Source organism: Nycticebus coucang, chromosome 24 (genome assembly GCF_027406575.1).
Source record: "Nycticebus coucang isolate mNycCou1 chromosome 24, mNycCou1.pri, whole genome shotgun sequence".
NCBI lineage: Eukaryota > Metazoa > Chordata > Mammalia > Primates > Lorisidae > Nycticebus > Nycticebus coucang.
The window spans coordinates 13,427,937-13,440,249 of record NC_069803.1 but is presented as its reverse complement, the minus strand read 5'-3'; the positions used below and the strand labels follow the sequence as shown (position 1 = coordinate 13,440,249).

Here is a 12,313-nt window from a genome sequence, read left to right as displayed (position 1 = left end):
ATCCCATCTACTTTATTCTAATAAAAAAATGTTTTAAGCCATCTATTTTCTCTATTCCGGGTAGCTATTATCGTGACTATAATTGCCTGCTTTCTGTTCTGGATGATCTATTGCTAGTCTTTATCTGGATGTTATTAAAGAATATAAATGCTTCATAGAGCACCGTAGTCTCAGCCAGAATATTTTCAGATTCTCAGCTAAAATGAAACAGAACTGGTGCTTTGGCTGTTAAGTAAGTAGCTCAGTTTGGTTGTCAGAGTGTGTGAGGGTCTCTAAATTCATTACGTTAGCTGTTCCTGCAAGGTGGCACTTGAAAAATAGCTTCAGCTGTTTATAAATTGCAGTCCTCGGGCACCAGATAGTGGATGTTGGCATGTACTGCAGGAAAGCTGGTCAAAGTGGTAGGATCTCTAGCCCTAAGAAGAGAGAGTGGATTGTAATACTTGTGTCTGACTCTGTTGGATGCACTTAAAATTTTTCCTTTTGAAACTTTAAGTTTATTATCACCTTTTCAGAATGCATAACATTTTGCAAAAATGTGCCTTTTGGTGAAAACATCAATGAGCTGTACATGATGAGAAATTTATGTAGGTAGACTGATTTGAACTTTGAGGATCCCAAATACTTTGCAGTTTTATTACCAAGCTTATTAGAGTCATGTTTCACTATGACTTAAATTTCAGTAATAATAGCTACTTTTGGTTCACAATTTTAATGTGTTTCTATTGTTTATTAGTGCATTTACACTTAGTCTAAACTTAAATTCTGACAGTTTATATTTTTCTTCTCTCATTTTTTGGGGGGTGGGGTGATACTTCACTCGTCAACGAAAGTTTGCTGCAGTAGAATATAGGAATATTTTATGTAATCATAAAACTTACAGATCTTAAGACATATTTTGTACTCCCCTTGTTAAAATATTTCAGTTATTTTCTCATTGAGTTAAAAACAAAGTTCATACTTCTTAGCGTAAGGGACCATTCGCGATCTTTCCATTTCTTCTGTGCCTCGTCTTGGCCCATTTCCCCCGCAGGTGTCCTTTGCTTCAGGTAGTTACTGTGCTTCCTTCCTCACCTGAGGATCACTTCTTCTTCCATCCAGGGGGGTTTCCTTGAACCACACTCTGCTTCTTACTAATCTCTTTTAGACTAACTGGTACGCTCTGTATGCCATTGAAGATTTTTTTTCACACTCTACTGTAATCACTTGTTTACTCATCTGTCTCCTTTTATGGAATAACAATCCTTGAGATCAGAGATGATAATGTCTCTTGGTTTAGAATCTGTCATGTAGGTCTTTTGAATAATGTTTGGCGAATGAATGTCTTTGAGAGAGATATTTCCTATCACTTTGACCTCGGTGCTTTAGGCATTTGAGGGTATAGGTTATGCCATTTTCCTTACAAAGGGCTTTTTAAATTGACTCTCTAACTTCCATATTGCTACCTACAATGTTTAATAAAGGTAGATCTTGGGTTTTGGGAAGGCAGGAGTCTAATTGGATAGAGAATATAATAATATAATTTTTATCCCATCAGTTAAGTAATCTAAAGTGCAATTTTTGTAAAATTGTAAAGACCAACTCTATAATCATGAAATTGTGTATTCTAGTTTATATTGTTGAACCTATGACTTTATTAGTGTATAAAAATCCCTTCAGAGAAAATAGATATTTAACAGCTGTTTCTTCATTTGAAAATACTTGGTTATAGTTTCTAGATTTTAACCTGTAATAGTCCAAGAAAGAAATATGAAGTTAAAACTAAAGAATATTTGCTAGTAATGAGCTATAGACTTTAAACATATGCTTGGTAGCTCTGAGGTGTCCTTATAGTATTTGCATCAATATTTTGCATTCTTTAGCAAAATAGAAACAAAATGTGAAGAAGCCCATATTTTTAACATAAGAATTTTTTAAAGAATTTATTTCATAATAGAATTATAACATTTTCATTTAATCTAAAATTTTATTTTTATATGTATAATTAATATTTGCTTTCATATGATTATTTACTAAGACACTTTGTATAATTATTTCTTTAGTAATATAGAAAACTGAGTCAGTGCATTATAGCTGAATCATAGTGCTGACTGTTCTTTTTTATTTATTGAAGCAACAAACGCTGTATTATTAACATTCCTTGTTCTTCAGTTGAGCTTGCAAAAGAAACTTGTTTGTTAGATCTTAAATACTCTAAGAAATTTGTTATGGAAAGCTTTGAATTATATTTCTATTTTCAGGCTGTATTTTAAAAATCCATGGTGAAAACATAGAATAGGGAAAATTACTCACATCGCAGTAGTTGGGTATTTGCTCATTTTCAGAGACCCTCCAACCTCCTTTTGAAAAATATTTTTAATATTTATTGTTTGTTAAAATTGGGTATTGAATTTGTTGCAGAAAGGGTAAAGATTACAGCATGTTAGAATATTATTGCCACTTAAGAATGTATTCACTGTTTTGGTTTTTGGAGGGCTGCCTCTGAGAGGTTCATGGCATTTGGTACGTAGTTCACGTATTTCTAGTCTACAGACCTTCCCTATCGAGGCAGAGGCTTCGTGGTCTGATATTTGCATTTCCTACTGCTATAAAGCTCAACCATGATAATTAATGTTTTTTTTTTTTTAAACTTTCCATGTCATTACAAATAAAACTTTGAGTTTTCTGAAGACTAGTAATTTGTACCTTTAAACAGCCACATTATTTTGCTTTTGTCCCAGAATGTATTATGCTTCACAAGTATACTGTGACAGCCTGAATAGAAAAGGGGGGAGGGGACATTGTCTTCAGTTGGCATGCTGTTATCAGAGGGAATGTGTTTCTGGACATGAGATTTAGCATTCATTGGTTGTCTGGAGAAAGCTATTTCATCTGAGGATTGGACAAGAAGCTGCGTCAATTTGCTGCTCGTCTCCAAGGCACTGGTGATGCTGCCTTCACAAGCTGGCTAACGTCACGGCTCCATCACCCAGCGGGGTGTGGACTCTCTTTTTCTGTTCTTCTCTATTTAATTCTCTATTTGCTGCCTACTGCATTTCTTAATCTGTCTTCTGCCAAATGCTAACAGCATGATATTTTGCAATCATCTAGGTGAATACAAGAAAGACGAACTCCTAGAAGCTGCTAGGTAAGTGATTCCATTCATTTTAAGTGAGTATAATGCGTTTAAGAGAGAAAAGGGGGAGGGCAGGTAGAAGACTATAAAAATTATAACATTATTATCTCATTTGATTTTTTGTAATAATGCAGATAAGACCTGTACTAAATCTTTGTATACTTTATTTCACATGATTAGTGGATAGTGATGAAACCTTTCAATATGGGGATGATTATATGGTTAATTTTATTTGGAACATTTCTTAAGGTACCTTCAAACCCTAGTTGCCCGGCATGTCAAATGATATTTGTAGAGTATTTAAATACCTATATCTTCGTTTTCCTCTGACAATTTTTCTAGCAAAGCTTGAGTGAGGGGTAGAAAGTAAAGGTTTAAATCTTTATCCATTTTTTTTGTTCTTAGTTATTTATAATTTAATTGGTTAGCTCTTTACAGCATTTTGTATGTATTTTTTAACTCTAATGTTTTAGTCATTAATCAGAATAAAGTTTGTTTATAATTAAGAAGATCACTCTGTGCAGATACATGTAGAAAGCTACCTTATCCAAGATATGCCTTTATCTGATGATTAACAGGAATTAATTAGAAATATAGTAATTGAATATCAGAAGAGAGATTTATTGTGATCCATGTGAAAGAAATCAAAGCAAACCCATATTATTTTTCAGTCTCGTGTAAAAAATTATTTATAAATATTCATAAAAAGCTCTATAATTTTATAGGAATTGACTCACTACCTTTTTATAGGAGTGGTAATGAAGAAAAACTAATGGCTTTACTGACTCCTCTAAATGTGAATTGCCATGCCAGCGATGGGCGAAAGGTAAGTTATTTAACATGTAATATCCTTCAATAATTTCTTTTTGACTTGCAATGAAATTTTTTGAAGTTGGCATATATATGTGTGTATATTTAGCTTCATGTATTTACAGCCATATATATGGCTGTATTTTTATTGGCATCTTTTCACTGTAACATTGAAATGCTGCTGGGTCTGTTATTGGCAGTACTGACATATTCATAGAGCTGGTGAAGCGTGGATCTTAAGTAAGCCTTTTCTCTTAAATGTCAGACACTGAAAGTTGTTTGTTACATGAAACTGCAGCTTTATTCATGATTAAAATTACAACACATACATATTATTTTCTGTTTATGGTAATGGAAATTGGAAATATTTTTTAATGTCCTATTTATCCATCCTTGTTAGGACACTTGAATTTTTGAGTTCTTATTTGGCAGAAGAAGATTCGTTTGCTAGATACTAACACTTTTTTCATTAAAGCTGAGACAATGTTGGTTTTTTTTTTTTTAGATCCACGGAACAGCCTTATTTTTCGTTTGTTATTTTTATTGGCTTAGGTTTTAATAGTAGTATAGTGAGAGAAAATATATTAAAATAGAAATATTTTGCATTAATAAACAATTGTCGTAAATGTAAGATAACATATAAAAATGTACACCTGGCATCTTCATTATCTGCTTCGTATTATTGCTGACTATAGACTGAAATGTAATTATAGCCATTGGTAACTGCAAAGTTTTGCAGTGATTTACCTAATAGGCATTGAAAAAGAAAACACTGTGTACTGTAAAGTTTAAGACAGCAGTTAATTTTTTAATGTTAAAGGATAGTTTTTGTATTTTAAAAGCCTAAAATAAACACTGAAAATATTGGGGGATAATTATCTTGTGTGTAGTATGTAAAGAATGAATTCCTTTGAAATTATTTACAGTGAAATGTTATGGGAAATATCAAAATGGATGGTGCCTCTTAGAAATAACGTTTTGCTTTTAAAAAAATTACTTTTCTAATTCCATAGATCAAAATTGTTCAGTTTTTGTTTATTGCCCCCTACTTTTTTCCCTTTTTAATGAAATCCCAAAATAGTGAAAAGTAATTGAATCTCAGAATATATGTAATTTGTTATTGTAGATGGCTTGTGTATTATGCCACATTTCCTAATGACAGTTTAGTTCCTCTGGATAATTTTGGAAGAGGTGTTACTTTTAGGGAAGATTGAATTACTTACATATATCAAGCTATAAACTAGCAAAGATTGACTCAGTGCTATTACTTACTCTTGGGAAGTGTTTTTAAGTGGGAACTGCTCTTCTTCCCTTTAGTTTTGAAGTAACTGTGGGGGATTTAACACTCTCATGTGTACTTTGAACTCCAAATTTTATTTGGATCCTCTCAAGAAAGTGACTTCTGTTGCTGTGCAGAAAAAGTTCTTATCAGTAGTTAAATGCAGCAATGGTTTTTTAGACAGAGCTTGTTTAGAGCTTGGCCTAATTTGGTTTTCCATAACTATTTTAGTACTACAGACTTTATGTGAAATTACTATAGCAAGAGTTGATTTCCATGCCAGCTTCACTCTCCCTTTCTTACCCTTCTACCTTCGCAGCCCTATTTCATAATAATTATGGAACATTATCTCTGATACTTGACAGGTTATCTCTTCTCCCTGCTTCATGCCCTACACAAATGTATAGAACTCACTTATTTTTCCATCTCCCCAGGGGATATAGGATAGACTTCCTTTTAACTGAAACCAAATATCTTCCTCATCCAAATTTCTGTGGCTTCTTTTCTGTATTACTCTGTGGCATTTATCACAGAGTTCCTTGAATTGTAGTTATTCATAAATGTCTTTTTCTTCTACTCCTGTGTTAGCTCTTCTTTGTATTTCGCACAAGACCAAGCCTGGCACTCTGCATGTAGCAGAAGCTCAGGCTATGACTCTGTTGTTCCCTGATAAACCTAAATTTATTCTCTGAGTGAGAAGACCATCTGTACTCTTTTCCACTTAGAAAATTAAATCAGAAGTATATGAATTGGAGATTTTAGTTTTCTGTTATGATTACTAATAGTATTCTGTTAATTTATTTTTGGGTGATTATAACATGAAGGGGAACTGTGTATTTTAATGGGTAGAACATTTTGAAGAACATACCTCAAGTATTATTATCTACTGAAGGATTACTAACATATATTCTATTATAAATAAGGCAGTAATTTTCTAAAATGTACTGTTATACTTTTCTACATGGTCAATTTTTTTAAATTAAATTAGAACGTGAAAATTACTTAACCATTTAGTGGGTTTTAGTGCTCTGTATATAATATAGGAAATTATTTTCAATTGTTCATCCATATGCAAAATGCAAATATAAGTTCATAATTTAAGTTGACCAATATATGTATTCAGATATTGTCATTTGTGGCAGAAGAGTAATTCTTAGTAAATGTACCACCAGTTGCAGTAAAACCATGAAGTGTTAAATGGTCTGGGTCCTAGTGGAGATTAGGACAAGATCCCTTAGTTATGGCAATATCTTCTGTTTTCTTGCTGTTATTATCAAGAAAATGAGGTAAGCATGTCTAAGTGCTAAATTACAAGTCTCTTGTCTTAGAGACGCAGTCTTTTTTCAGAACATTTGCGTGTGTTTATTGCGAATTAGGAAGTCAGACTGTATATTCATGAGAAGGTAAAGGTACTTTTTCATATATAGTAAATCAGGCATGTAAACTTTTTATTTCGTGAATTTAATTTTAGAACACAGGATAGAATCAAATCCTTTATTAGAGGTTTCCTAACTGACTATATTAGTACTTAACTGAACCCTTTCCTGTGTGAGTTTTTACTGCAGTTCCTGCTTGGTAAATTTTAAAGCCCTTGGATGTGTTTTGTAATGTTTTGGGAAAGGAAATGTTCTATACAGTGCTTAGTAGGTGGAGAATTTGTCTAGAGATATGTGGCGATTTGAGAATTTAGTATGTCTTTTTATTGTAATTCATGAGATTGTACAGTGAGAGTATAAATTTTAAGTAGTCTCTTAATTCTATACTGTGACTCGATGATTATCTAATTAGGTAATGTGTGAGTGGTTACTATTTATATTTCCCACAGACAGTTGTTTTTCTAGCCCGTAAAATTCTGAAATAGTAAGATTTTATATAATTTATATTTTTATATTAGGCGTTTATTTTACATATAAATCTGATTTGGAGCTTCGCCACTATAGAAATTTCATTGTTTATTTTTTTCTTTCTAAAAATCAAATGCAGAGAAGTTGTTTGTTCTAATAAGCTACCTTTCTGTTGTTCTAATACACTACTTTTATACATTTATGTATGTATGCTGATGGTGATGGCCACTTCAGAAACATTGGGGTATAGATGTAATTTCTTTTTTTTATATTCTGCCTCTGTTAGGATTACTTATAACATTCCATAATTTCTTATGGCAATTAAGTACAACCAGAACCTTAAAATAGATTGTTCCTGTTCTAAAATTCTTTATTCCTATATTTTTAAACTTAGATTCCTTGCCATTTAATCTCCCTTTGCAGTGTTTTCTATCAATACCAGATGCCTTGTTAGCAATTCTCTGTTCTGGCCTTATTTGATATCTAAATTTCAGGTGGTAATAGTCTGTTGTTTTTTAGTATTAATTTTCATAAGGATACTTTTTAAATAATAAATGAAAATAAATGTTTGACTGTATCTCAAATGATTCCAGCATTCAACCCTCTTGAGAATTTTTTTCATCCCTCTGTGTTCTTCCCCTCTCCTACCTGTCCTTATCCCCTTCCAAAAAGAATGTCCTACATTTATCCCCTCATCACTGTAGTAAGTACAAGGTGAAGCTGGGCATTACTGTGCATATTCCTAAATAGGAATAATGTGTATCTTTGTGTATCTCTAATATGTCTACCATTGCCTTGGTTATCAAATAGTTAAAAATAACTAATATCTGATGGGTGCTTTTAAATAAAATATTCAGTATAGTTTTGGATATTTCAGGTTTCTTCCTGCTTCTTTCATTCGTTTAGCCAATCAACCAACATTCAATACCATGTATGGGTCCCTGTGCTAAGTAAGTGTCATGGGAGATAAATAAATAGTTAATGATACTGATTCACAGGGAGCCCATAAATTGATGTAATGATTAAGACATTATCTAGGACAGCCTTTTGCTGTGATTTAATTATAAAGTGCAGACTTAAGGTAAGACTTTTTTTCTAGTTTTTTATTTTTAAAGAATTCATATTTAGGGCGGCGCCTGTGGCTCAGTGAGTAGCGCGCCGGCCCCATATGCTGAGGGTGGTGGGTTCAAACCCAGCCCCAGCCAAACTGCAACAAAAAAATAGCCGGGCATTGTGGCAGGCGCCTGTAGTCCCAGCTACTCCAGAGGCTGAGGCAGGAGAATCGCCTAAGCCCAGGAGTTGGAGGTTGCTGTGAGCCGTGTGACGCCACGGCACTCTGCCGAGGGCAATAAAGTGAAACTCTGTCTCTACAAAAAAAAAAAAAAAAAGAATTCATATTTAGGCATGTATATCCTTCTATAAAAAACTTACAAATTTAGAACTCTGGGAACAGGGAAAAGTAAAGTGTTTAAAAACACTATCTGCAAATGGAGATCAATCAGAAATACAGTAAAATTTAGTACTATACCTTGTGATATACTTGAAAGAACCACAGACTGTAAGGTCAGAGAGAGTGGGTTCTATTCTTGGCTCTTCCACTTTCTAAGTGTGTGACTGTGGCTTTAGTCGTAAGCCTTTAACTTGGTCATTCATAAGTGGGAATGATAATCAGACTCTTTCCCGAGGGCATGTGAGAAGATTAAGAGAAACAATGTGGTCAGTGTGCCTAGTACAGTTTGTAGCACATAGTAGAGCTTCAGTAAAGATTAGATCCTTACTCCTTTGATAATTTTTTTGAAATTTTTGAACAAATTTCAAATGGATATATGCTTTTGAGTGTCCCCGTGTTCCCCACTCTCCACTTAAATTGTCCTTATTATCCAAGGCCTGTCCCAGGTGGCATTTGTATAAAATAAGCTATAGATGACCACATATAAAGCACATAATCGAATTAATTTTGGGGGAGCTTGGCCTTCCCTTTTGTCCACCCAGCTTCACACTTAACAAGTACATTTGTTTAAATCAGCAGCTTATAAATTCAGAAGTATGTTCTTCAGATGTATAGTCATTTTTAAACACTTACTGATTAAAAATTAGTACCTGGCTCAAAACAGTGCCACAAACTTCATTTTCATTCCATAACGCTCATACAGTGAAACACAAGGAAGATGTAGGATTGGTGTAATTTTTAAAATCTGTATTTAACTTTTAGGATTGTAGACATTTGTCATATTGTAATATAAGTGGAATTTCTCATTCTTCTCAGTCAGTAGCCCCCTCCCTTAGTGTGACTATTCTCTAAATAGCTTGTTTAACCAGGATTTTAATAACTTGTGTGTGGTAGATTGTTATTTTGAAGACCCCTTAATGAACCACACCTGTTACAATTCTTGCCCTTGTCCAGTGTCCTCCCACATCGACCTTGAGCTTAGCCTGGAACTAATTAGGTCAATAAAATAAGGCAGAAGTGATGCTGTGCCCATTTCAGGACAATTCCCCTAATTGGCCCGGAAACTCTTGGTTTCTTGCCATTCAAATGCCCCTTCTTGAAACTCAACTGCCATTCTATGAGGCAGCCCAAGCAGCCACATGGAGAAGTCAGTGTGGACAAGAAGTGAGGCTTCTAGCCTACGGACCCACCTGAGCTCCCAGTTAAGCTTCTAAATGACTGTCCACACATCCTGGATGTTCTAATGTCATCCGAGTTCCCAATCCACCTTCAGGTGATACCAGTCATCCTAGCACCCTTGCTCGTACCACAAAGAGCAAATTAACATTGTTGGGTTTATTATGTGTAGTAGTAGCTTACTGAAATGCCCAATTATAAGTAAATAGATTTCAGTGCATTTTATCTGTTGGGCAAGAAAGACTTTTCCGGATGGGTTACCAGAAGTGATTCTTTCACCGATGCTTGGAAGAATAAGTGAGGATGTTTAAATATCTTCCCACATAAATTTATTTCTTTAGGTATATTCAGTTATTTTAAATTTATGTCTTACAATTTAGTTTTCCTTTTCTCTTTAAAATGCAAAAAATAATTTCATGTGCATTTGGGGTGGGTCATGGTATTGTGGGATAAAGAGGAACTTGAAGCAAGAAGACCAAGTTTTAAGTTTTAACTGTTGTTAGCTATGTGATCATGGCAAGTTTTAATACATCTCTGAGTTCATAAAATTTTTTTTTTTTTTTTTTTGAGACAGAGTCTCACTACGTTGCCCTTGGTAGAATGCCATGGTGTCACAGCTCACAGCAACCTCAAACTCTTGGGCTTAAGCGATTCTCTTGCCTCAGCCTCCTGAGTAGCTGGGACTAGAGGTGCCCACCACAATGTCCACCTATGTTTTGGGTGCAGTTGTCATTGTTGTTTAGCAGGCCTCAGCGTATGTGGCTAGTGCCCTACTCACTGAGCTATGGGCACTGAGCCCAAGTTCTTAAAATTTATGCTCCCAAAAAAAAGAAAAAAAGAGGAGTTTGGGCCATGTGAGCTCTAAAGTACATTTCAATGCTTAATATTTCAAGATTGTATCTATTTTGTTATTTACTTTTCAGCAGAGTTAGTGGTAATTACCAGTAATACAGAGTCAAATTTCATAAGAGTCTAACATCACACTGGATATGCGTTCATGGTGTCTAGAATGAGGTTGTTATAGTGCTTTCTTCACCTTTAAGAAAGTGTTAGCATCACATGGGGCACATATCTGGCTCCCCCTGGCCTTTTATCATCCTCCTCTGTTCTTACCAAATCTTGGTAGATAAAAGGTCATACATTTTTTTAATGTCTCGCTTTTATGGATCATCGTTCAGTTGTTACCTGGGATTACAAGAAGGTCAAAATGCAGTAAGTTGGCATGAAGGAACTCTTCAAGTACTTTAGATTTAATTGTACATATAATCAAATCACTGCTTTAGAGTACGTCTTGCTGAGCAATGCATGCCTTACTGTAATACAGAAATCCCTTAGAGCACGTTTTCTTGCCTACTTACGCTGGGTATATTATGTAAAATCTGTATGCTTATGTATATTCATTTTGTTACATTATGGACTTGAAAATGTCTTTTTTTATTTTTCATTAGGGAATTGCTCTACTAAAACAGTCTTTATTTTGTCAAGCATGACATTTCTGCTTGTAAGGGTAATTAGTACCCATGCCAACTGTGCTGTTTCTCTCTCTGAGAAGTTTTTAGTAAAAGGGGACCGCAGTGTAAAAAAGTGGCAAAATAGTAAAACTTAGTTGTCTATTTTACCTGTATTTGGCCACCCTCCTTCTAGCTTTGGATTCTCCTGCACTTTCATCCAGAAGCACAAGAAGATTCTTGCAGTTTTCCACATTAGACTAGTTGAGGGATGGTAAGGATGAGTATTAAATCATTTGTCTGAGTCTGATTCATTATTAAAATTTTACTTAGCAGCCAGATTACAAAGTGACACTTCAGCTTTAAAAATTGTTAGAATTTAAATGTAAAGGTTTTTTTTTTTTTTTCTGCCTCTACAAGCAAATCAAACTTGATATTAGTAGGGTAGAATGCGTATGTAGCAGTGGCTGGAAACACATCCATCTGACAGAGTGGCAAGGGAAGAGTGTAGGAAGAAACGGAAAGTAGCTTCAGTACCACTGCTCATGTCTTCATTCCTGAGCTGCTTCATCAACTCTTACATGATCATGATTTGTATACTCTTTGGCTTGAACAAATGGTTTAGTTAATATTGTTTCCCAGTAGAGTATTCTACAAAAAGGGTAAACGTTTTACACTTTTTTGCCGTGTAAAAAGGCTTGGGTAGGTGCAAAGAGAAACACAATTTTGGGAAACGTGTAGCCTGAGGAGAATTAGCAAAAAAGAAAGTAACAAATTAGTTATAGATTTAAGAATTCTGGAATTATCTGTAACTTGAATTAGCATTTGTAAAACAGTTGTTTGGCCACCTTATAAAATGAACGCAATTTTTAAATTCATTAGGAACTGGTTATCTTGTCTCTTAGTCAGCTAGGACTGGTGTACCATTGACAGGGTGGCTGAAACCACAGACATTTATTTCTTACAGTTCTGGAGGCTGAGAAGTTCAAGACTAGGGTGCTAGCATGGTCAGTTTCTGGTGATGGCTCTCCTCCTGTTTTCTTGGTGATTACTCATGTGATAAAGAAAGAGAAAACAAGCTCTCTGATGTCTCTGCTTATAAGGGCACTAATGCCATCATGAGGTCCTCACCCTTACAACCTCATCTAAACCTATTAACCTCCCAAAGACCTTCACATCGGACATTGTGGC

At 34.6% G+C, this 12,313-nt stretch overlaps 1 protein-coding gene across 1 annotated transcript in view; it reads left to right on the top strand.

The window, feature by feature from the left end:
• Positions 1-12,313, top strand: part of TNKS (tankyrase) — a 203,089-nt gene that overhangs the window by 105,398 nt on the left and 85,378 nt on the right. Inside the window, exons 4-5 of the mRNA XM_053578550.1 lie at positions 3,091-3,127; positions 3,866-3,941. Coding sequence (XP_053434525.1) covers positions 3,091-3,127; positions 3,866-3,941 — 113 coding nt within the window. The remainder of the gene's footprint in view (positions 1-3,090; positions 3,128-3,865; positions 3,942-12,313) is intronic.